Below are 26936 nucleotides of genomic sequence, written 5' to 3'. Positions count from 1 at the left end.
AATCTTCCACTCCTAAAGCTGTTTTAACCGCTTCTCATTTCAATTAATTTCAGAAAACCATTCCAAAATTGCTTATTTCTTATTACAGAATTTGAAAGCACACTTATAAAATAAATTATATACATAGAGAGAGAGGAATTACAGTTATGCTTGTAATGCTGCTTTTTTTTTTTTTTTTTTTTTTTTTTTTTGCATACATATAAGCTTACTTTACATAAAGTCCCCCTGTTGTAATGTTGGCTTTTTTGACACATGCACATAGTAATCCACGTTTTACATAGCATTACATTTCATATTTATTTCACATCTGAAAATTTTAGCTATAACTTAATAAATCATCTTCATATGGTCTATTTTAAAATGAGAGAATGGTGCAGGAAGGATATTTTGTGGTATATTTTAAAGCAAGAAATGAACAAAAAAACTTAACTTACTGTATGTTTTTAATAATAAAAATTATATAAGTTTATTAATTTACAAATCAAATTATTTAGCAACTGTGACAGAATGTATTTGTAAGGAAGCAGATGATTCATTACAAATTCAAGAGAAAAAAAAAACACCTCAGTATTATGGTCAGATAATGCCGTTTAGAAACAGTAAACTAAAATAAATAATAAGGATAGTCAAAAACTAAAACTAAAATGACAGTAAGTTGTGCAAAAACAGGTTGCCCATATGACATACAGGCAAAACTGTTAAGCAGTCAATTAACATTTAAAAATAACTTAAAATGATAAACAATTTTATTAATTGTAGAAGACATTTTATACCTGGCACGAGGGGAGAATTGAAATCATGCTGGCATAATGACTAGCAACTTGGAGAACTGCATTCACAGTTTAAAAAATACATATTGCTTTATGAATATTCTGATAAGTATCTTAAAAATAATAATTATAGTACTTGATAAGTTATAGTTTTAAAATGTTCTTACAATTTACCTTAAAAAAAGGGTATGACCTAACTATCTGATGAAGCTTAGTAATTTTGATATACATTTCCTTGAACAGCATGACAAATAAAATTTGATAATGATGTAGTATGTGATCTATCACTTTTAGTTAGTTGGATTCAGAGCTATAGTTTGAACTGAGTTGAGATTTATAATTACTGCTATTTTTCTATGTATTTGCTAAAAGATAAGTTGGTAGCTTACAAGAGGAAATAATTTTGAGAATTCAATGACTTTCAATAAGACTATTTAGAATATCATTCATCCATTACATTTATTAGCGTATGATTATCTCAAGGAGGCTGGACTTATATGCATTTGAAACTTACATTATAAAAAATGGCTAATGCTTATAAATTGTGCTTTAATCATTAAAATAAAATAACAATTCACTTCAAAATTATTTAAAGCATTTTACAAGTAACTATTCAAGATAAGCATATTTTTAGAAGCAATAGATTGCATACTACAATATTATTTAATTTAATATTATCTAATATAAAAGATGCACTTTTTAATCTTAAGACCCTAAAAATTATGAAAGCCAATAATAAAAATGAAAATTATAATGAAACTTTACCTGCTGTGTTATAAACTACACAACTTTCTTCAGGTGCATCAGCAATCTAAAATAAATCACACTTTTAGCATTATAGTATAAAAATGAAATCATAAAATGTACTGTTTGAACATAAACAGACAGGATATAAAAGTAGACCAGCCCTCAAAACTTCTTAAACTGATAAACATTTTTACCAGTCTTGAGCTACTAAAATAGCCCTTTAAATATACAGTTTTTATATACATAAGTGGATGCCGCTCTTAAAAGAAAAAAGGTTATAAGCAGCAGGATTTGAAAAGCAATTATTGTGCAGGGAAGATTTTTCCCCCAGACTTGGAAAGAGATGGCACTAGTTGCTTTACAGTAGTTATGTGGTTAATGTAATTTTGCAGATGCATCAGAAAGAATGCAGTGGCAAAACATTCAGAAAATAAATTATATATATAGAGAGAGAAAAATTACAGTTATGCCTGTAATGCTGGTTTTTTTGCATACATATAAGCTTACTTTACATAAAGTCACATTTGAAGTGTCACACATGTCTAAATCACATGTAAGCTGTGATTCATTTCTTATGGGCAAAGAATGTGTTCATATTTGAAATTTAATGTAATTTTGCAGATGTGGGAAGTCTGGTACCACCTCCCATACAGCCCAAACTTTATATTCGGTGACTCTTTTTCTTTTTGTCTTTTTTCTGAAACTGAAGCAACACTTGCCTCGAACAGGCTTCTCTTCAGAAGAAGCATTCTGAACAGGCTTCACTCCATTATGCTAGTTTAACCCTTTGAAGGGCACTGGTATATAAAATATACTGATTGCTTGTCAATTTTTTAACCTCCTAAAAAATGCTAATTTTTCAACACCAAAAGCTATAATCTTAAGTTTCTAGTGTGTCCTTTCAATTCTAAATGGCAGCACCAAGCTATGAATGTTCAATAGTTAGCAGTTATGAAATTAATACAGTACAAAGTTTTTAATCCGGTACAAAGTTTTTACTTCAGCGATTCTGGATTAGGGGTTTTTCCGGATTATAGATCATCAATTTAAATCTGGTAAGATGGCATGCAGAAATTATAAAATTAAAAATATGAAACCATAATTTATGAAATAAAGAGCAATTATGATCTAAAAAGTATCAAAATTTACAAAAAAAAAAAAGCTTAATATTTATTTGTTTACTTTATTAAACATTTCTTTCAATGTAAGTTGTTTTGTTTACTGTGCTAATACTTCCTCTATAATTCTATAAACAGACATAATTTCTTGTTCAGTTACAAAGTCCCGCCGTTCAAGTCCTGTAATTGCTGTGCCGAGAATACCGACTAACTTGACAATCGAAATTTTTTCGTTTTCGCTAACCTCTCTGTCACTTTCCTAGGTACAACTCTGATATACGCCCTAATTTCACCAAATGTGGCGATATGTGTTCTGCGCTGGTTTGGGGCATGATTGCATGTTGTATGGCAACCCTGTTGAAGTTGAAAAATCTTTTGCTGGAGCTTGTTGGTTTGCGGAGATAAGGGGGAAAGATATAATGGTGGAAGTTGTTCAATTGAAGTTTGGCAAAAGGAAATATCTTGGCCATCCTGTTGAGGGGCAGTGGGTCTGGGAGATTATTTTTAGTGGCTGTGCATGATAGAAGTAGGGATTTGTGATTTTATTTATTTGTAAACCATAGTATGAATTTTCTGGATAGTGTGCCTGGCTGTCATATAAATACGATAGTGATTACGTGGTGGCATGTTAAAGGCGGTATGAAATTGGTATTTCTGCTGTTCAAAAAAGCATTAATTCATGGTAAGTGCATTTTATTTTATTCTTGCTCTTATTTTGTAGAATGTTATATTTATTGTTTTTTTAGTATGAATTTCTGTCGTTATTGTTGTTTTTTTTGAATTGTTTGAAATTTATTTTAGCTTATTTTGTTGATTAGTGGATAACGTCTAGATTGTGCAATTCGTAGATGTTTTTTAAAGTTGAAATAGAACGCTGTGTACATGGTATTCTTTGCAATTTATTGTTGTTATGTTAATTTATTAAAGCAAGGTGTGCATAGTTTGTAGATTCGTCTATTGCCTAGATTGTGCAATTCGTAGATGTTTTTTTAAGTTATAACATATCTCTGTATACATGGATTCTTGTCAAATATTTTTGGTTAGAAACTTTACATTTTTGCTATCTAAATTTTTTTTTTGTTTCAGATTTTTAGCTTAAATTGTGTGTTCAAAAAGTGGTTTTTGCATGTGCGAAAACCGTGTTTTTGGAGACATTTTAGGCTTAAAGTTCGAAATGTAGACAAAAAATTTAGATGGTAATAAGGCAGCGTGGGCAAGAAGTTTGGTGATTTGAGGGCGCATATCAGAGTGGTTCCCTTTCTTCATGCATTTATCCATTTTTTGCAGCAATTCCACTTTTTGTTTAATGGACATCGAAACATGCTTTCGCTTTGAAGATCCTTTGACAGCTCAACAATCGGAAACTTTTTTCGACATAATCGAAAGTTCAAGCTTACTTTTTATAAAATTACTCTAACAGTCTGCAAAAAATAATAAGCCAGATCCAATTAGAAGATTAAGGAACAACGCAATCTGCAACATTAACTGAAATAGATAATTAGATAATTTTAGCCTAGCTTATACCGTCCGTTATACATTAAATGCGCATGCGTAAACGTATTATGCACATGCATAAATGCATATGCATGCGTAAAGGTATTATGCACATGCATAAACGCTACACATGCGCAGAAAGATTGTAGCTTTGAGGTCCGGTTTATAGATCATTCCGGATTATGGATGTCCGGATTAAAGACTTTGTACTGTATACTTCGTTCCAAGGTATCATGTTTGAAGATTGATAAATTCTATTGGAGGGAAAGAAAAAATTCAAAATCTGCAAATATACAACATACACATGCTGAATCTTATATATTTACTTCATTTCAGTCAGAAGTGATAATTAACAGAAGATTATTTAAACGGTTTTAAAATTGTTTAAATTATATAATATATATATATATAATATATATACCAGTATATAATATATACCGGTGCCCACACTGGGGTACCACACCAATAGATGGCAGCACCAGTCTTCTCCTTTACTGCTCTGTGACATGAGAGAATTTCTTTATTATTATAACAGTTTATGATGTAATAATTTTTCATGATTAATTTATAAGTTGTTTAGGATTCACTGTGTTCGTGAAGGGATGGGGGGTTTACTGACCCTGCACTAGGACTGAATACAAGTATATTAGTTTCATGTATTCTTACTCAGCTCAAGTTTCATTCATCTGTGTTTAACTAAAATTTTTTTTTCAGCACTTATCCCTTTCCCAAGAGAAAGACTCATCGATTTCAAAATTGCCGTCAGTGGTAAAAACTTTACACAATTGTGGGGGTTAAATGTGGTATGTTAGCCCCCAAAAGACACCCATTGCTTCGTGTTTTCCAAAATCTTAGAATGCAAAGAAAATGTAAAGAAGTGATTGACAACTAATTTGTCATTCGGTAGTCATGCCTTCTTCCCTTTGTGTGGTGTGATAAGATCACACAAAGGGAAAGCTCACTTAAAATGGAAATGCACTTTAGGTCCATCTCATACTGTAATAACAAAAACTGCTGATTTGAAAGCATGTTTTTATTCTTTAGAGAAATTCTTTGTTGATTTAAGATGAAAGACTAGAGAACACAAGAGAAATTTGCCCTCTGGTTGATACAAATAGGTTGTGTCCGAAATAAATTTTCACAGTTGGTGAAAGAATATTTCTAAAGCCCTTTTTAGATGCACACTAAAATTTATCCAAGAGTTGAAAAGAAGCCCCTAGGAAGCCAAAGGGGTTGAAAATCGAAATAAGAGCTTTGAGGTGTATCAAATAATAAAATTATTTAACGGCATTTCTTTCTGAACAAAAAGATATATTGCAACCTATATTTACAAAAAATAAAAAAGGGACCCTTACGGTCTTTGATGATCTAGTGTGTGTGCGTGGAGGGGAGGGGGCAATTTTTCATATCATAGCATGAAGCATGGTTTTTTCACATATTATCTAAAGCATAAAATATAACTTCAAAAATGCAACATACTTTCTCAGCTGAGTCAAAGCGTTTCATTTTTCAATTTTTAAAATTTTCGGCCGAGTTATATCTGCTTGTAATATTATACTAGTTCAGTTACAGCATGATACAATTCACGCATGCAGTGTTATATTTGCTATTTTTTTTTATAAAATAATAATATTGACTTTAAATCAAGTTGAAAAGTTTTTTACTCATATTTTACATAAGTATATTCAGCTGGGTTGCATCATCAAAGTGCATAAAAACATAAATTTTATTTTTAAAATTTTAAATTTCTACGGAAATTTTAAAAGTTTTTCTCTTCAGACTTACATAACTATATTCAAGCACTCATCTCTACAGATGCACATCAAAAATTAATTTAAAAAAACAAAAATTACGAAAAATTAATTTAAAAAAAACAAAAATTACAAATTGGCAGCTACCTGGAAAAAAATGTCTTGGGCACCGGTATAAAAGGATTTCGCTCTAGATTTTTTTAAGTCTCAATTTTGTGTCCTTAGGGTCTATAAGTTATAGTTCATGCAAAATTTTACCACAATTTAAATTATTTTATATACTGCCCCTCAAAGGGTTAAACAAGTTGGTCCTGTGTTGATAAATACTGACATGGATTTGGTGATTGTGTGAAAAACAGATATATATTTAGTGATTGTGATCAGCAAGTATGCCTCTTAATTTTCTTTTGTACTTCGTATTTATTGTTAATAAATATTTTTTGATTACCCTTGTAACTTTTATTTTATTTATTTAGTTGGATTCATCCTAGGCCAGTCTATTCCCTACCCCAATTTTTATTTTACATTCATACACACAATCACAAGTTCACATCATTCAGCATTTCTGCTTCTTTAAAATAACCTGAACATGAAAAACATCTGTTTAAAATAATCTGTTAACATGCCTATTAACATTACAAACAAGATTTGACCTTGAAATTTCAAAGTTTCCCCAAAATGTCACGCATAAATACTATTAAATCTCAAGGGATTTTGCCATACATACCAGAAAATTTCTATCATTTATGCTGAATAAAGAGAAAAAATTATGAAATAGCAAATATTACTTAAATCAACAGATTTCATTAACAAATATAAATTACAACATCTAAGTACCTTTCCTGTTGTGATTTATATATGTCCTTAATAAATTTCTGAGGAGCTAATGGTTTGTTTGACCCCAGAACCTCAAGTTTCTAACATGGCCATCAGTAAATGGTATTTTCTTGATTAGAATTCCAAAATCACTTTTCACTATATACATTGCCTTAATTGTCTGGGCATGTTTTTAAAAGTATTTCTAAAGACATCATGATAAATATTTTTAGTGAGTTGGCCATTTGGAGGATTAATTAATCAAAATACATTTTTATTTTGATGTCGTAAGTTTGACTTTTACTATGAATAATTTTATCAGACATCCGAGTGGCATCACAGGAGTACCACAATTTCTGATGCTCAGCAATATTTACAGGCAACTAATGTAGTATAATATTTACTATTATCGGCAGTATTAAAATTATATTACACTGAATGGCAACAGTCATTCTTAGTTTAAATATTGTTCTTACAACATAACATTTGATGTTCTGTTTTATGTGCAGTTTTAGTTGATTAAAGCTTCATTTCAGCTTCTTAAGGAAAGTGGTGTATTATATATACAACAACTAAATGGTTTAATATTTTTAGTGACAAAAAATATTCTTTTACTAGACATAAGCATTTTTATATGTTCCCACGTTTCTGTCTAGAAGCATAACTTTAAGACATACTATGCATATTTTTATATATTTATTCATGTCATTCTTAGGCAATATAACTTAAAATGACCAATATTTAAAACATGAGCATAAAATTTAAATTGTGTGATCAACAAGAAATAAAAAAATGCTTTCTGAAATATCTAACCATTATTTTATTAAGAACGTATATTAAATTTTTTGTTATCAGCACTGAAAACAAGAATCATGACATGAGCAGGTGAAAATTCTAGGTATACTACTTCGGGACTTAAGTTACAAGTTAATAAGCAACAAATATAATGAAATGGATTTCAGCCTACTCTTTTTAATTAAATTTAGCACTGATCAATTTATTTCTAAAAAGCAACACGATTAAAAACATTAAATTCTTTTACAGGCTTCTTCTATCTACAGATATCTATAAAAGTTCTCATCTTATCTACTAGTTTTGTATCAATGATGCAGACTGTCAAAAAGACAAATTTAATAAACATCTTGGGTAATGTATTAACGATATTTTGAAACACGCAAATTAAGAAACAAAGCTACCTGAAACGAACAATCATTGATCTTCCTGTCTTCACACATTTCTTGCCATAGAGGAGACTGAGGAAAACATTCGCTCAGCGTGAAAAGAAAAATATAAAACAACCACATTTTTCTTGTAATTCCGGTACTAATCTCCTACATTAAATTATACTACTGTACAGAAATAATAGCTGGATGTAAAAGAAAAGTTTCATTTTCCGCCTCCTTTTTAAACTGCCAAAATAATGTAAAATATGTAACTTAAGTACTATAATGATAGCTCAAAATAACTATATATGTTTAAAATATCAATATTCTTTACACAATGGCCGTATCTAGAAAGATCGAATAATGCAAATTTATGATGTTCAGCAAACCAGCTTGCCCTATTCCGCATTTTGACAGAAACGACAAGTCAATAAAAAAAAGCTGATTTTGTTTGTGTATTTATTTATTATTATTTTTGAGCGAAAATTTCTTTCCCGGTATTACGAGTAAGCTATATAAAAATATCTGATAAATCTTAATTGACATGCTACTTCACCGACATTCACAAAAGTAAACATAAAAGGCACCGTTGCCACCCATCAAAAGTTGTATATTTTACTCCGTAAAGTTTCACACGTTTTCAATAATAATAATAATAATGTGTAATTTTTAGCATTTGCTTTCCTGTGTTCACTACTGTGTATTTTATGCATAATCATATCAATATCTATTATGTTGTCAATAAGATACAAATGACTAATTTAAATAAACCAATGAAAATTGTGTACCGCCATTTATTTACATTTCGTCGAAACTTGATGGTAATTTTAACATAAATTTTGATGGTTGGCAAAGAATCTGTACCCTTGAGGTGCTATTTTCCAGAGATCACGCCATGAGCTCGGTACCATACTGACTTCACCTCCTATCTACAAAATCATTCTGACAACCCTTGGCGCCCCCTCTCTTCAATCACTCTCTCCAATAAGCTACTTTCTCATCCCCCAAAAAAAGTTGACATTTGCCTGCGCCGTCTGAGAACAGGCGCTATCCTCACCCGCGAATTACTATTTAAATTTAATAAAATTGACTCCCCCCTTTGCCTATTCTGTAAGGTCCCTGACACCCTCGAACACCTCCTACTTTATTGATCTCTCTACTCCGCGCCCAGGAACACCCTACAGACGCATCTTCTTGCACTTTCTGAATCCCCCTCTATCCTTGCTGCACTCTACTCCTCTTCCTCTACCATTCTCAAACTCCTAGGAGACTTCGTCAAAGACTGCAATTTCATAAATATGCTTTAAATCACCTCTTTGTCCCTTCTACCTCCAGCCCTCTGTCTCCCTCAACCACTACTTCTTCACCAACCTCTTCTAGAGCTCTACATGCCTGCTGGCTTTCCTCCTTCATTAACATCTGTCCACTATACTCAACTTTCTTCTTCCTCTTCTCTCCCTACTATGCATTACTACAAGACCGAGAGTCCAAAGCACTTACTTCTGTAAGAGACAAAAATACTACTCGACAAACGTTCCTCAACCGAGAAACTCTTCTCCTAGCCACCTCCAACACACTACAACCAGCACCGACAAACCTCCGAAATAAGTAAGTATCCAAATTTATGTCTCTGTTCCTATTCTAATTTATATCTTCACTTCACCACGCCAGCTCATCACCTGCTCTACCTTCTTATTCTGAAATAGGTCATGCACATATTCATCTCCGGCTCTTCTGCTCCCTCATTCTATTTCCATATTACCTCCATCTCCAAATCCTGCTCTCAAAATATTCCTCCTCAAGACGCACTTATCTATACATTTTTTCACATATATCTGTCCTTACTCTTAGAAATCTTATCAATCACCTTACATGGGCAAGTTTGCACGAATATATGAATTAATGCTACATTATCTGAATTTTCCTGACCTTACCATCCTTCGCTTTCCCTTTACTCTATGGATATCTCAAGCTTTCCCGGTCTCTCTTCCCTCTATTATAATTATTTACCTTATATATTTCTCTTCTCTCTAATAACTCGAAAGGGGCCACTCTATCTCCCCCTTTCCCTACTAAATAAAATCCTCCGTCCATTCCTTTTATCCATTTGGATTTAGACTCTGTCCCAAAGATTTCTGAAAATCCATGCACTAACTATTCTAGACTGATATCTAGATTCCAGTGTACTGAAAGTCATAGTTCTTTGGCATCGTCAAGTTCTCGGGAGCCGATCAGGACATCGAAATCGAGACGCCAAGCGACACAAGAAGAACCAAAACAAGGAAATTGGTTTGAGACACTCCTGCAAAACTGTAAGAACTTTCCTTTTTACCTTATCCCCCATTTTTTTTTTTCCATTTTTTTTTTCTTTTTCAATAATTACCCTTTCATCTTATATTTATAAATAAAATAAGTCTAAATTTTTCTTCTCTTTTTATTAATTTTTCCCCCTTTTTGCATTTCTATCAAACGTGTAATTCCTCAATCCTACTGAAGTTATTATATGATACTATAATTTCTATGCGCAACTAGATATAACTATTCTATGTTGTTAAGTTCTCCTTACCATGATTATATGCTGTATTTACTTGTTTATATACTTAAAAAATATATTTATTTATTTATCTATATATTTATTTATTTATAAATTGTTTTTCTTCCTCTACGTACTACCTGATGGAATCTACCGTATATTCAAGTGTACAGTATATATGAAAGAATACAATGTGACAATTAAACTACTTATAAAAATTCACAAGTCGATATGCTCTATTACTGCATAATGTACTTATGTTTTCACCTGTTTTTTTTTTTTTTTTTTTTTCCCTTCCCTCTCCCTGTATATCGAGTAAATTTTTAAATATGTTAAATATTTAGTGCCTCCTCGATGCAAATATTCACTGACTGTGGACACAACTATCTTAAAATAATATTATTTACCTAATTTTCTTACCTACACTCATCACATAGTTCCACCGTCATCATACTCATACGTATTAGCAAATTAGGTTTTTCTTCTCTTCCTTTTCCTCCATTGGCCCTTTTATATATATATATATATATATCTTTATAAATTTCTGTCCTCTCGATTTCACTATGGGCCATTTATTTTTTAATTTATTTTGTCTCAACTTTTCTTTCGGGCCTTTTGAACTCGTATAAAACAATACGAAGTTCCTTTTTACTATCCTCTAAATCTCGAAATTGCCCCCTTTCTATATACCTTTCCTTCGCACCTATGCTTGATTTTTCGCCCATCAGTGCAGAAAGACTTAGCGGGTGCAAAACAAGACATCTGTCTACTTTGTCTGTCTGTCTGTCTGAGCTCGGTACCAGTCTGTTCGTCGGTAAGCGATACTAGACCACCTAATACACTTGATAAGCGTACATCTGTACCTTATAGCAACGAGATGGATAACCTCATGGATACATCGACTGCGGATAATGTTAAAAGTATGAAAATTACCATAAAAAATTACACTGCTGTAGCAACCTGGCGGTGGGTGGCAAATGATGATAACTGTGGTATTTGTAGAATGCCCTTTGATGGTTGTTGTCCTGATTGTAAACTGCCTGGAGATGATTGTCCGTTAGTATGGGGTAAATGTACGCATTGTTTTCACATTCACTGTATTATGAAATGGTTGACTTCTTCTCCGCAAAATCAGGAGTGTCCAATGTGCAGACAAGAATGGAAATTCAAGGAATAAATTCAGCGTAATCAATATTGCTAGAAATTTATATTTGCACAAATTATTATGTATGGACATAGTTGCAAAGAAAAATGTCAAATCTGATAGCAAGGCTTTAAGCAAGAGAAATTATTGTGTGAAACTAAATTTTAAACGTGTGCTTTGCATATTGCTCACGAATTCTTTATTTGCGAAAGTTGCTACGTAAATGGTGTGAGAGTATAATTTGGGTTTTCATCCGCAGAGAACCCGTTGGCGCCGTTGCATTTTTACTCGCCAAGCTCGCGATTCATCGACGATGAGCCGAGCCGTAAATGTGATATTTTGTAAACCTGATTTTTAGTGCATCTAAATTCAAGTTAGCAAACAAAACAATATATTAAGCATATGGTAGTAAAACTTAATAGCCTAATTAAGTGTCATAAAATAATGCATTGTGTGTTAAAGATGGTAAATTATCCGTAACCACCCCTTGGCGATTTTTTTGCCACCATCATGGATTGACAAAAGTGTTTTCCCTGTCCGAGGGAAAACAATTTTAAACTACCAAACATGCCAAAAACAAGAACTTATGGCAATTTTTTTGTTACATCCTGACGTTACTTATCGCCGTTCCTTCAGATATGATCTGCTAATTATGAGGAAAATTTCTTGCATTTTATATATTTCGATATTCACAGTTAAAATCAATCAAGAAAGCTACTCTTTTATAAATAATAAATACATAAACTATTTTTATAAATCTAGAAAAACTGTAAGTTTAAAACATACAGTAAAAGCAATATATATATATATATTGCTCAGTACCATTAATAAAATCAATCATGTTAAATTAATGATTTTGTCACAGCTTTAGTATTAGTCCTTTTTGGCGAGAAATTTGTTTGGCGACATTTTGGAGCGATAAATGAAAAATTATGATAACCTTGGTAACCCTAAATACTGAGCTTCAAACATGCCGCCATTTCTGTCCACGTAACTTTAACGAATTTGATAGGTATCAGAGCTTTGATGGCAGGAGGGATAAATTGTGTGTTTTTCTTAAAGTTACTTTTGTGTTAGGAAAGCACAACATTTAAAATATTTTTTAAAAAGCCAAATTTTTTATAGTTAAAACTGGTGCTTTTAATATTACATCACAGGAGTCTTGACATTTTTTCAACTCTGCATATTATTATAAACTCCACCCCCCCCCCCCAAGGAAAAAAAAACACATTTTCAGTAGCATGAGGTAAACTCTTGGTGTTTCCTTTGCTAAGGAGATCAAAATTACCAAGGTCTAAAAATACTTATTTACCTCATATTAGAACTATAGGGATGTGTAATTGCATGAATTCTTAGGTTCAAATCAGGACCAAAATTAGGTTTCATTATTGCTTTTATAACATTTTCATAATTTGTCTGACTATAAAAAATATAATGTTGCTTAGATTATGGAATATATTGCTTATAATTTAGAGTTCTCAAATTTTGTAAATCTTACAACCTAACAGCTATATATGAATAACCTTCACTGAGTATTATTACTTTTATTAATAGTATGTTGACATAACAGTCGACTTTTTATTTTAAATTTTATGCAAATTTTCTACATTACTTAAACATTTTATCTAACAGAAATCTGAATTTTTTGTAATAAAAACTCTATAATAAAAGTAAGAGTACAATTTATATATAAAAATTTGACTACATGGCAAGCACTTAGATACTGATTTCAATGTCTTTAAATGTTATTATCATAAAGTTTAGATATATTCTTATTAAGTTAAGATATACTTTTATTCTATTATAAAGTTTAGATGTACAGAACAGAAGGCACACTTTGTGCTTACGACTCAGTCAACCACTTGTGGCAAGATAACTTATGATAACAATTAAGTTCAAATGTAAAATTTAAATTCAAATAAATTTGTAGCCCAAAGGCTGCACAAATCAATTTAATGCAAAGTTGGTTAAAAACTTAACTGGCATGGAATTCAATTATCAGCAATTATAATGCAAGGCTGAAGACTACAAATCTTTTCTTATCTAGCAACCTATTAATGTGGCCTCAAAAGGCAAAACACGGTTTGTTTTACAAAATAAAAACTTCATTTGGATTCTGGTGAGAAAACGGATGGAGGAAATTGACAGTAAAGATCCATAAAGCATAAAATAACTCTGGTTACAAAATAAAGGAACATTACAATATACTTTGTTCCCTGATTAATTATTCAGTACATAAAATAGTGAATGATTTTTTTTTTTTTTTTTTCCATCACATACAAATTATTTAGTTTATTTAAATGCTTTCCAAAACTGACAGGATTTTGCAAACATATTGACCATATTTTTCGACCTATAGATGCAACACTTCTTCTCTTCAGAAGTAAGATTTAGAATTAAGAAATAAGAGAGAATTATGAATAGAAAATAAATACATATGCTGGCTAGCAGAAGAAGGATGCCTTCATAAATACTTTTTATGAGAAACTGGCTCAGATTCACATTACATCTATGGAAAACTACTAAAACTCTCATATAGCCAGCCTGAACTACCACTGTTCAGTGGCTATCACTCCACCACTAGTGGATTCCAATGACTGTACGAATTTTTCACAGAAATCATCATTTACGATGATTGTTGTATTATTACCATTGGCACAAAATTTACTCATGATAATTTAATTTTAGCTTTTAAATTATAATCATAAATTACTTGTAATAAATTGAGGGATTAAAAAATACACACTTCTTAATATTTTTACCATTTACAATATTTAATCATAAAAAATATTTCTAACACTGGTACAAAACTTGCCTATTATAATTGAATTTGATTTCCTTCACTTTGAAATATTTTTTTATTTTCTTTTAATAACAGAATCTAAGAAACTAAAGTAACATATACTAGTTTGAAATGCATTTATTAACCTTTTGTAAATTTCATTATTCATAAACATAAAAATTAACCTTTTGTAAATTTAAAATATTAGCTAAGTACTAATATAATAAAATATAAATATGAACTAACTACTTAAAATATTAATGTTTAATACATTATATTTTGTAATTAAAAATATTAACATTTTGTAAATTTCATTACTCATTACATAATAATTGTCATAAATTCATTTACAGTAGTGTTTCAAGAATTTATCATAGCAGTACTAGAAATATTGAAAATTAGAGAAAGTACTCATTAGTATCCTCCAACAATATATGGAATTAAAGTTAATTTATATCATAATATATTTTAAATATACACAAATAAAATGTATTAATAAAAATTAGCACTTACTTCGAATACATGAGGCATCTTCTGTGGGTGTGCTCGAAAGTTTTGGCTCTGAAAGTTACAGTTGCATTGAATAATGCATTCATTAATAATTTTGGGCAACATTTATTAAGAAGTTCATGCACATTTTTGTGAATACTATTATTGAAATTAGAACTGCTATTTATTGTCAGTAAACAAATATAAGATTTTTATATGGTATAATTTTCCTTATATTCATACTCTTTTGTTTATTCACAATCTACCTTTGAACTGATTATATTCAAGGTCATGTTTCTACAGTTCAGAATTAATAATACTGCTTTCTAATTTGATTAAAATTAAATACAGTAAAGTATTTCAAACAGAATGATGTAGCTTATGAAAACAGTTATACTAAAAAGTACCCTTTCCCAATGGTTTCTACTTATGTGAAGTGCCCCAGCTGCATCATATTATAAAGCAGGGTACTTTGTGTAATGTGCACTTATTGCGGGGATACCTGAATAGTTAAAATACTTTTCACATTTGAGAATGATACGCAGAGCAGTTATTAATCATCCATGATGCTCACCAGTCTGCCTATTTGCAATTCTAAATAACATTTTTGAAACAAAAAAATTTTAATTTTGAAACTAAAAAGCACTTATTTAATAAAAATGTAAGTATTTTTAAAGCTTCAGTTATTAGCTAGAATGGTTCCAGTTTACTTATATTATCATAGCATATCAAATATTATCACTGCCTTATCAAATTTTAATAACAGTATAAATAGAGTTTTGGCCCGATTGCATAAATGTAAGATGATCAATTAAGAAAACTTATAGTCACGTAATAGGGTTTTAAAAATGATGTTTAAAATTTCAGCTAATTTTCAATTATTCATCCCCTGTATAACTCCACATGGATTGCCAAATATTTTTGAAGGCACCTTTAATTTTGTAGGTTAGTGGTAGCAACTTTTGCAGTTATTGCAGCAAGCCCTGGATCAGAAACAACAGGCATTTACTGCACATTGGTCTCAAGTGTCTTCCTAGTGCAGGATTTATGTATAAGCTACACAAGCTATAGCTTAGGGCCCCCACAAAAATTAAAGCATAGTATAACAGACTTGCAAAGATCACCCATATCTCAAATAGCTTAGAGCCTTATCAAGTAAATCCGGCTCTCTCTTTTCCCCCAAAAAAAATTTGTGCTAAATAAGTCTGGTGAATATGAGGGCTTTGACACAGGTTCACCATCTTTCAGTCCATCATTTCGCAAAAGTTTCACTAAACACTCATTTTCGTGAATGTTGTAATGGGCTGGAACCCCTTGGATTGGAATAGCAAAAAGTGGCTCAGAGTCGTGGGATTATCTTCAGAAAGCATGTGAAATCTTGCCTAGAAAAATCTTACTCTTCCAAGTACCCATATTGGGTAGTAGTAGGTATAGGCTCATTAAACAGTCATCCACTTAAATATTAATCGCGAAGCAGTGTTAACTCTTTCGCATCGAGAGAGGGCAAAATCTCTTTTCCCCAAACATCGAAAACGCCCGTGTCTAAGAATTTCTCCTCGAATGCTTTACCTTCCCCCATGACAAATTGAATACTACAGCGCGAACAATAACCTACTAAAGTAAAGCGAGAACTTCTTTCACTCTGTGTGAAGTTCCCCCTTGGGACGGGATTGCAACTTCGGGCATCAAAAGATAAACACTGACATTAAACAAAGAAAAGAGAAGGGGCATTAAAATAATAGAACTACTTTTAGTAGCTTCAAAAGAATGATTGACATGCCATTTAATAACAACTGAAAGCAATGAGTAATGCAGTAACGTGATGGGGGGAAAGCACTAGGTAGGAAAGTATTCAGGCGTTTCGGGCGTCCAGCCAATGTCTGAATGCTCGGGCGTTTGGGGCGACTTCGATGCGAAAGAGTTAAGCAGCATGTGACTGGGTAGCAGTGAGTTCTTCTGGAACCATAGTCTACACTTAGATCTCGAAGACCTCTTTACAAAAAAGGACACTTCATCCATAAATACGGCTTTGAAATTCTAGATCGCAAGTGCTCTGTTAAAAGAATCAAACAAGCCAACTAGATATCTAGTTGGCCTTGAATCAAGATAATTTGATAAGGAGTACATCATAACAGGGCTATTCCTAGATCATTGGATGCCTGCATACTTTTCTAAGATTACTGCCCCCAAATTAAAAAAAAAATTATAATAATAATTCTCAATGATTAATAAAATTTATATTTAGTAATCACTAAGTACTTACATATGACAAATTGTATAACGAACTAACATATGTCAAACTCTAACAAGTACTTACATATGACAAATTGTATAACAAGTACTTACATATGAGAAAGTATTTAAAATGAATTTAAAATACATAGGTGTGGTATTGTGAAAGTCCGGCCGCTCCCGATTTTCGAAGCCCGCTTTCTTTTACGCTCTAACACCCTCACTAGGAACGGCCCTGCATCATAAAGATATTTGCACCCATATGCAAATCGGCAACTGTTTCAAAAGCCTTGTTACCTAAAGTAACCTTGTTAGGAATGCATCTGTTTGAAGATGTACGTCTCTGATGAGTATCATTTTCTAACTTCAGAAAAGCACCCTTGATAAATGTGCATCCTTATGCGAGTTCAATTTTTGTTTTCATTACTGATTAATTAATTTAGCAAGGGATCAAATAAATCTTTGGTATAATTTTCCTTATATTCATACTCTTTTGTTTATTCACAATCTACCTTTGAACTGATTACATTCAAGGTCTTGTTTCTACAGTTCAGAATTAATAATACTGCTTTCTAATTTGATTAAAATTAAATACAGTAAAGTATTTCAAACAGAATGATGTAGCTTATGAAAACAGTTATACTAAAAAGTACCCTTTCCCGATGGTTTCTACTTATGCGAAGTGCCCCAGCTGCATTATATTATAAAGCAGGGTACTTTGTGTAATGTGCACTTATTGCGGGGATACCTGAATAGTTAAAATACTTTTCACATTTGAGAATGATACGCAGAGCAGTTATTAATCATCCATGATGCTCACCTGTCTGCCTATTTGCAATTCTAAATAACATTTTTGAAACAAAAAAATTTTAATTTTGAAACTAAAAAGCACTTATTTAATAAAAATGTAACTATTTTTAAAGCTTCATTTATTAGCTAGAATGGTTCCAGTTTACTTATATTATCATAGCATATCAAATATTATCACTGCCTTATCAAATATTAATAACAGTATAAATAGAGTTTTGGCCCGATTGCATAAATGTAAGATGATCAATTAAGAAAACTTATAGTCACATAATAGGGTTTTAAAAATGATGTTTAAAATTTCAGCTAATTTTCAATTATTCATCCCCTGTATAACTCCACATGGATTGCCAAATATTTTTGAAGGCACCTTTAATTTCGTAGGTTAGTGGTAGCAACTTTTGCAGTTATTGCAGCAAGCCTTGGATCAGAAACAACAGGCATTTACTGCACATTGGTCTCAAGTGTCTTCCTAGTGCAGGATTTATGTATAAGCTACACAAGCTATAGCTTAGGGCCCCCACAAAAATTAAAACATAGTATAACAGACTTGCAAAGATCACCCATATCTCAAATAGCTTAGGGCCATATCAAGTAAATAAGTCTGGTGAATATGAGGGCTTTGACACAGGTTCACCATGTTTCAATCCATCACTTCGCAAAAGTTTGACTAAACACTCATTTTCGTGAATGTCGTAATGGGCTGGAACCCCTTGGATTGGAATAGCAAAAAGTGGCTCAGAGTCGTGGGATTATCTTCAGAAAGCATGTGAAATCTTGCCTACAAAAATCTTACTCTTCCAGGTACCCATATTGGGTAGTGCAGTCAAAAGTCGTTAATTCGAACACCCATTATCCGGAATGATGTATAATCCGAACCTCAAAGCTAAAAACTTTCTGTGCATGCGCCGCGTTGGCACATGCGCACAGGCGTTTTACGCGGGCGCGTAAGTTCTTGACTACTGCGCATATGCGTGTGCGCAAGTGCAGAATACGTTTTCGCCTGCGCGTTTAATGTATAACGGACGGTGTAAGCTAAAATTATCTAATCTATTTCAGTTAATGTTAATGATTGCGTTGTTCCATAATCTTCGAATTGGATCCCGCTTATTATTTTTTGCAGACTGTAAGAGCAATTTTATAAAAGTAAACTTGAACTTTCGATTAAGGGGACTTGAACAGCGGAACTTTGTAACTGAACAAGAAATTATGTCTTTTTATAGAATTAAAGAGAAAGTATTATCAGATAAAATGAAGCAACTTAAACAACTTACATTGAGAAAAATGTTTAATAAAGTAAACAAATAATAATTAATCTTTTTTTTTTTTGTAAATTTTGATACACTTTAGATCATAATTGTTCTTTATTTCATAAATTACGGTTTCATATTTTTAATTTTAGAATTTCTGCATGCCATCTTACGAGATTTAAACTGATGATCTATAATCCGGAAAAATCGATAATCCGAAATCGCCGAAGTCCCGACGAGACCGGATTAACGACTTTTGACTGTAGTAGGTATTAGGCTGATTAAACAGTCATCCACTTAAATATTAATCGCGAAGCAGTGTTAACTCTTTCGCATCGAGAGAGGTCAAAATCTCTTTTCTCCAAACATCGAAAACGCCTGTGTCTAAGAATTTCTCCTGGAATGCTTTTGCTTCCCCCATGACAAATTGAATGCTACAGCGCTAACAATAACCTACTAAAGTAAAGCGAGAACTTCTTTCACTCTGTGTGAAGTTCCCCCTTGGGACGGGATTGCAACTTCGGGCATCAAAAGATAAACACTGACATTAAACAAAGAAAAGAGAAGGGGCATTAAAATAATAGAACTACTTTTAGTAGCTTCAAAAGAATGATTGACATGCCATTTAACAACAACTGAAAGCAATGAGTAATGCAGTAACGTGATGGGGGAAAGCACTAGGTAGGAAATTATTCAGGCGTTTCGGGCGTCCAGGCAATGTCTGAATGCTTGGGCGTTTGGGGCGACTTCGATGCGAAAGATTTAAGCAGCATGTGACTGGGTAGCAGTGAGTTCTGGAACCATAGTCTACACTTAGATCTCGAAGACCTCTTTATAAAAAAGGACACTTCATCCATAAATACGGCTTTGAAATTCTAGATCACAAGTGCTCTGTTAAAAGAATCAAACAAGCCAACTAGATATCTAGTTGGCCTTGAATCAAGATAATTTGATAAGGAGTACATCATAACAGGGCAATTCCTAGGTCATTGGATGCCTGCATACTTTTCTAAGATTACTGCCCCCAAATTAAAAAAAAAAATAATTCTCAATGATTAATAAAATTTATATTTAGTAATCACTAAGTAATTACATATGACAAATTGTATAACGAACTTACATATGTCAAACTCTAACAAGTACTTACATATGACAAATTGTATAACAAGTACTTACATATGAGAAAGTATTTAACAATGAATTTAAAATACATAGGTGTGGTATTGTGAAAGTCCGGCCGCTCCCGATTTTCGAAGCCCGCATTCTTTTACGCTCTAACACCCTCACTAGGAACGGCTCTGCGTCATAAAGATACTTACACCTATGTGCAAATTTGCAACTGTTTCAAAAGCCTTGTTACCTAAAGAAACCTTGTTAGGAATGCACCTGTTTGAAGATGTACGTCTCTGATGAGTATCATTTTCTAACTTCAGAAAAGCACCCTTGATAAAAGTGCATCCTTATGCGAGTTCAATTTTTGTTTTCTTTACTGATTAATTAATTTAGCAAGGGATCAAATAAATCTTTGGCACCTTTATGCAAATTCACTCCACTGGACTTTGTATAAACGTACCCTCTACAGAAATATGCGACGTGCTTCCGTAGAAAGATCTTGTTTTTCATAAAGGTGCCAAAAATTAATTCTATCACCTACATCATTAATTAGTTAATCTCTTTATGTAAATGTAATTTTCATTTGCATAAAGAGCCCTGGCTTAAAGTGTCTGTATCCTTATAAAGGTTGCATTTTTTTAAAATTAGAGACTGATTTTTGTAAGGAACATACACCTTTATGCCAAGGCACCCTTATAAAGAATTTTATTTTTTCGAACAGCAATCAACATTTATAAATGTGTATTCACCTTTATATCTGCTTACCATTATGAAGGTGTCTCTAAGAATCACTGCAAAAAAATACCATACATCGCAGATTACTTTCGCAATAACTGGGCACATTGCAGATGAAATTAAGGAAAGACAAGGTGAGCTGCATAAGATACATTGATTCTATATACTCCCTGTTGGAGGCACAATTGCAATCTTTGCATTTTAATTTTGGTGTAAATAATATATATATAGCTTTCATAGCATGCGACCCATTCTCCTACAAACTGGGTGTTTGGGTTGATCTTTACCATTTGACATTCTACATTCTTACTCTGAAGAGTCCATGTTTTATATAAAAACATTAATGCAATAACCCAATCAACAATATATGGGCACCTTTTCCCATATATTCTTACAGTGGCTCGTCCTTTACCATCAGCTGTGTGATACATAAAGTGAATGTCTGCAAACCCTGAATTCGTGAAACGGTACATACTTTCTGTGGTTGTAATCAGAAAGCTTTAAAGATGCCTACCATGAGCACTGGCACAGAATACAGATTTATCCCTTTTCCATTTCTGGCCTTGTTGCCCTATATATAAATATGGCTTATTTCGTTTGATTTTTGTTAAAGTTTAGAGTTCTGAGTCAGCCTGTATATATAACAGAAAGATGACTTGTACTTTGCCGATGCACATGAGAGGTTATCTTTAAAGTGGGGAACTTAATAAAGCAAAGTTATTCATATTTATGTCATAATAAAATTTTTTTTAAATATTAAACAAAAAAATTAAGGTACTTACGTATTAACGCAACCAGGCCAAAATTCGCATAAATTACAAAATTTGGCGACCCTACTTACGGCAACCCTACGTGTTATACATAGTTTTGTAAAAAGAGCATGTGGAGATTCACAAAATTTTCCTGCATTTTCGTGCAAATTTTTGTAATTTATGAGAAAATAGCAGTGTACATGGATAAAGTCAAGAGTGTGCGCAATGCCATTTTTGTGCAATTCTGGGATGTTTTTTTAAGTAAAAATAAGTCGACGAGTACATGGTTATGGCGAATACGGTTTTCAATCAGTGCTAAAAGCAATAGCCAAAAGATTTCCGCCGAAAAAATAATTCTGCAACTTATTCAAATTCGAAACCTGAAGGGTTTAATTGCTATTTTATATTTTAAAACAAAATAATATAAAAAACTGTATTAAAAATTATCTGTAATTAATAAATGTACATTTTCTTTTTATTCATACTTTTTTACTCAAGCTTACAAATAGCGCCAACCCGGTTGCGATAATACGTAAATACCAAAATGAATATAAAAAAAATAATATTAATAAATTTAATATTAAAAAATGTTTTAAATATGAAACTATAAAACATGACACCATATTAATTTAATTTACTGAAAAACAAGTGTGGGAAAAATTAATCAATATTAATAGGCAGAGTTGTAAGGTATTTCTTCCTCTTTAAATTCTTGACTATATCATGTAGGACCTCTTTAAAACAGTCCTTCATGGTGTAGTCGGGAGCATGCCCGACTTGCAATCATGAGGTTAGGAGTTCGGAACTTGCCGAAGGCAATGTATATTTTTCCTGTTTATTGGCACCCAAAGTAAAACATGGTAGACTATAATTTGTCACTATCAGGATTTAGTAACTGGGTTCCCACCTTCCTAGTTGTGCTTTAAGTGGGGGAGAATGTAAGGAATTTTCTCCTTTATTACCACATGCCTTTGTCCTGTGATTGGAAACAAGTCCTGCTAGTAGTCGAAAATTTGGCATAATTGCACTGATCAATTATGCCAAATTATCATATCCTGGCTAGGCAGAGAAGTGCCAGTGATAGTGGGACAGACAGGCCACTGATTAAGAGGAGTAAGTAAGTTTTAAGAGGAGTAAGTAAGTACTTAAGTTTTTAAGTATATATTAAAAAGGATGAAGCAAAACATAGTCTGTATTGGGAGAATCAGTCCTTAATTTATATTTGGCCCTAAAAATTTTTTTGACAGTGTATGTTATTTTGACAGTTGCTCCATGCTAGAGAAGTTTTTCGAATTTGAAGTGGATTAAAAGCTATCTTCGATCAACAGTGTGCCAAGATTTAACGGTTTGGCAGTCTTTTTGCATTGAAAATACAGTAGCTAAACATATTAACGAAGTTTTGACAAAGCTATAAACAAACTTTCATAAGTCAAAATTCACTAAAGACAGTTATAGCTTTTTTTATTTATGGAAAATTTAACTATATTTCTTAAATCGTCAAAAATAGCTGATTAATAATCCTTTTTAAATATAAATTTGTCTGCTAAATGTAATTTTTTCCCTTAATCTTAGGACTTTTCCTTTTCAAGTATTTAATTTTAATTAAATAAATGCTAATTTTATATTTGTGTTGACATTTTGTATGGTGATCATTCCGATAAGGGGTGCCCAAGGGAGATTTCTATCCTGAGCCTTGATAACTAAGTCTGGCACTGCAGATAGGATTTTGCATGTTTGCTTTATTTCTTGCTTTGACAAACCTAATGATTTTACAAAATTACATTTTATATTTGTACAACTCTTGCATCCTTAGAACAGTTAATATACTAAGCATGATACGTATTTCAAGCGTTCTTCGTGTGTGTTAATGGAAATTTCTCTTATCCAGAGTCAGTTTACAATTCATAAAAGACAATAAGATTAATAACAGTAATAATGTAAATAAAGCATGTACTAATGTAAATATGCATAATATATTGTAATAAATTGAGATGGAAATAGCAGATGTGTGAATCTTTAAATATTGATAAAAAAATTTGATTGAACTGATTTGTGTAAAAGTATTTGTTTATTATCATTTTCGAGCGAAAATTTCTTTCTTCGGTTAATACGTGCTTTCCCCTACATTCACAAAATAAAACATAAAAAGACATTGTTGCCACCCATCAAAGTTTCACACTTAAAAAAAAAAATAATAATAATCAAGTATAATTTTTTGGATTTTGCTTTCCAGTGTTGACTACTGCTATGAATTTTACGCATAATTATAGTAATAGCTATTGTGGAGTTAATAAAATACAAATGACTAATTTAAGTAAACCAATGAAAATTGTGTGTTGCCATTTGTTTACCTTTCGTCGAAACGAAACTTGGCGGTGATTTTAACATACCTTTGGACCGTTGGCAACGACATGTGTTGTGTATACATGAAGTTACGATTGTATGGAATTCACGGACTATGAGGATTTTAACACGCATGTAATTTGTGTGTTTCAAAATTTTGTCTTATTCTACTTGTAGGTTTGAGGTGCTATTTACCAGAGATCACGCAATGAGCTCGATACCAGTCTCTTCGTCCGTTGGCGATACTAGACCACCTAATATGCTTGATACGCGTACATCTGTACCTTATAGCAATGAGATGGATAACCCCATGGATACATCGACTGCGGATATTGTTAAAAGTATGAAAATTACAATAAAAAATTACACTGCTGTAGCAACCTGGCGGTGGGTGGCAAACGATGATAATTGTGGTATTTGTAGAATGCCCTTTGATGGTTGTTGTCCTGATTGTAAAATGCCTGGTGATGATTGTCCGTTAGTATGGGGTAGATGTTCACATTGTTTTCACATTCATTGTATTATGAAATGGTTGACTTCTCAGCAAGTACATCAGCAGTGTCCAATGTGCAGACAAGAATGGAAATTCAAGGAATAAATTCAGTGTAATCAATATTGCTAGAAATTAATATTTGTGCAAATTGTTATGTACATTTCATGGACATATATGCAAAAAATGTTAAATCTGATAGCAAGTCTTTAACTAAAAGAAATCATTGTGTGAAACTAAATTTGAAAGTGATGGTATTTGTGTGCTTTTCATGTTGTGCACGAGTTCTTTATTTGCGAGAGTTGCTGCTTAAATGGTGTGAAGGTATAATTGTATTAACGAGATTAGCAGATAATTTATTTTGGAAAGCTTTGAAAAAGCTTATGTAATCTTCTTTTTGTAAGTATAGGTTCGTGTGGAATATGCTTACATTTTTTCTGAAGCTTATTATTCATAATATCCTAATTAAGTATCGTAAAATAATGGATTGCATGCTAAAGATTATAATTACTACCAAGAATGAGAATTTATAGTACTGTACTTTTAAAGGTTACCTTGGTACTTTACTATTATAGGACTGAATTCAGAAATATACATATGTATACCCGGTAATACAAACAGCATATATCAATATATGTGTACATGCATGCATGTGTATGTACAATCAGGATGTATGCATGTGTATACACACACATATACGTACACACTTGCGTACGTACACTTCTGAATCCGGTTTCAATAACAGAAGAGTACCGATTCCTTCATCATCAGTTATAGAAGCGAAAATGATTGATGGAGGAAGTTCCGTTTAACCTTTAAAATTATGATAGCACATTCATGCACCATTACACTAATTCTTGGTGGTAGTTTTGTTATCTTACACATTTATTCTTTAGCATATTCTTTTTTGTTTTTAATACATTCCATGTCATGACAGATTGTCTAAGATTTGATCTTACACATGCTTCTTATGATCATCAAATTTTAATATGTTGATATTAAAATACCAACTAATGAAGTCTTTATATTCAAGAGTATTTCATATCCTGATTGTACATTTTACTTATGAAATATATACACATAGTGAGAAATTTTTCACTAATATCCAACATGATCTCAAAGCAAGCATAAAATTTGTAGATGACTTTTATTAATATACTGGAACTTGATACTAGTCTTCACATAGCACTGTCCTTATAGTCTAGAGAAGTATTATCATGTATCAGAGTTCCATTAAATTTGAACCGAAAATAAAAAGTTTAAAATAAAATATGTTTCTTTTTCATACAGTATTTGTTTTAAAAATTACTGCAAATAACTTTTGCATTATTATTTTTAATGGCTAAGTCTAGGTATGGTATCAGACAATTTCAGTAGCATAATATTAATTATTATGTGTGTTATCAAAGAAGAAAATTTTAAAAATATCTCAGAAATCAATGTACCTATTTTTGAAAATTCTGTTATGTTACAAGAATAGATTTTTACTATCTACTGTAGTTAATGTTTATGTTTTATTCATTTATTGTCCTTTATCTACAATTTTTTTATTTTACCCCGTAAAGTAAGGTGTACCAAAATTGCAAGTTCTTTTAGTATGAATAAGAAAAATATTAATATTCCATGCCTCATAACTGAAAATTATTATGATTTTGTAGCTAAATGTTTATATATCCGATAAGAATATTTTACTCATTTAGTGTAATATTATATGCCAGTTATAGCAGTTGATAATGTTGATAGTTTTATCAAATGTACATTAATAAAAATACAATTATGTAACTTTTTAAATTGCATTTTGGGAATAAAAACTCAAATATTATTTTGTCATACTATAGTATATGGTACATTCTTGATAATAATCTCTTTCAAGTAATTTGTATTCAGTACAGGATACAAATAATTTGTATCCAGACTTACTGGAACTTTAGTTCTGCATTTGGGATTTCTATGGACATTTGATCATCACTTTAAATCTAGTAAGATGACATGTAGAAATTATTAAAGGAAAAAATTATGAAATAAAGAATCAGTTACAACCAAAAGAGAATCAAAATTAGTGAAAAACAAAATTCAATATTTATTTGTTTGCATTTCTCGTAATGTAAGTTTGTGCTATATTTTCTCTTTAATTATATAAATAGCCACAATTTCTTGTTCATTTGTTTAAGTCATATAACTGTTAAGTGACTAATTCCCATTGTCAGGCAACATTTTTTCATTCTCAGCAACTCCTCTGTCACTTTCTTTATTATCAGAAGCTGTGGCAGCTCATAGCTAAAGTTAGTGGGGGCTGCTGCTCCAGAAAATTTTTAACATTTGTTTTAAAGATGTGTAAACAAACAAATCTGTATTAAAAGAAAATTTACTTCGAAACTTGATAAAATTTTAAAAGAACCAAGTGGAA

At 31.8% G+C, this 26936-nt stretch overlaps 3 protein-coding genes across 4 annotated transcripts in view; 2 read left to right on the top strand and 1 right to left on the bottom strand.

Moving 5' to 3' along the window:
• LOC118203851 (uncharacterized) overlaps window positions 1–8440 on the bottom strand; it is a 37919-nt gene extending 29479 nt beyond the window's left edge. For both annotated transcript variants that reach the window (XM_085817575.1, XM_085817576.1), the window contains exons 1-2: window positions 7893–8440; window positions 1536–1581 (exon numbers count right to left, since the gene is read on the bottom strand). In XM_085817575.1, coding sequence (XP_085673701.1) covers window positions 1536–1581; window positions 7893–8000 — 154 coding nt within the window. In that variant the 5' untranslated portion in view covers window positions 8001–8440. The remainder of the gene's footprint in view (window positions 1–1535; window positions 1582–7892) is intronic.
• A 2729-nt stretch (window positions 8441–11169) lies between these two features.
• On the top strand, window positions 11170–12746 carry lmgA (anaphase promoting complex subunit lemming A). The gene has a single exon (XM_085817574.1). It carries the CDS (start codon window positions 11270–11272, stop codon window positions 11567–11569), a length of 300 nt encoding a protein of 99 aa, XP_085673700.1. The 5' UTR covers window positions 11170–11269; the 3' UTR covers window positions 11570–12746.
• Window positions 12747–24086: 11340 nt separating this feature from the next.
• Window positions 24087–26359, top strand: LOC146997393 (anaphase-promoting complex subunit 11-like). The gene has a single exon (XM_085817573.1). The coding sequence runs from the start codon at window positions 24248–24250 to the stop codon at window positions 24635–24637; it is 390 nt and encodes a 129-aa protein (XP_085673699.1). The 5' UTR covers window positions 24087–24247; the 3' UTR covers window positions 24638–26359.
• Window positions 26360–26936: the final 577 nt, after the last annotated feature.

The sequence above is a fragment of the Stegodyphus dumicola genome, chromosome 5 (genome assembly GCF_044657685.1).
Source record: "Stegodyphus dumicola isolate Sdum_Otavi_A_Nest chromosome 5, ASM4465768v1".
Taxonomy (NCBI): Eukaryota; Metazoa; Arthropoda; class Arachnida; order Araneae; family Eresidae; genus Stegodyphus; species Stegodyphus dumicola.
Note: the sequence above shows the minus strand (reverse complement) of the source record. Positions and strands in the feature narration are given on the sequence as shown.

Coding starts and splice junctions, on each gene's coding strand:
- LOC146997393 (XM_085817573.1), top strand. CDS start 24,248: ATGAGCTCGATACCAGTCTCTTCGTCCGTTGGCGATACTAGACCACCT.
- lmgA (XM_085817574.1), top strand. CDS start 11,270: ATGGATAACCTCATGGATACATCGACTGCGGATAATGTTAAAAGTATG.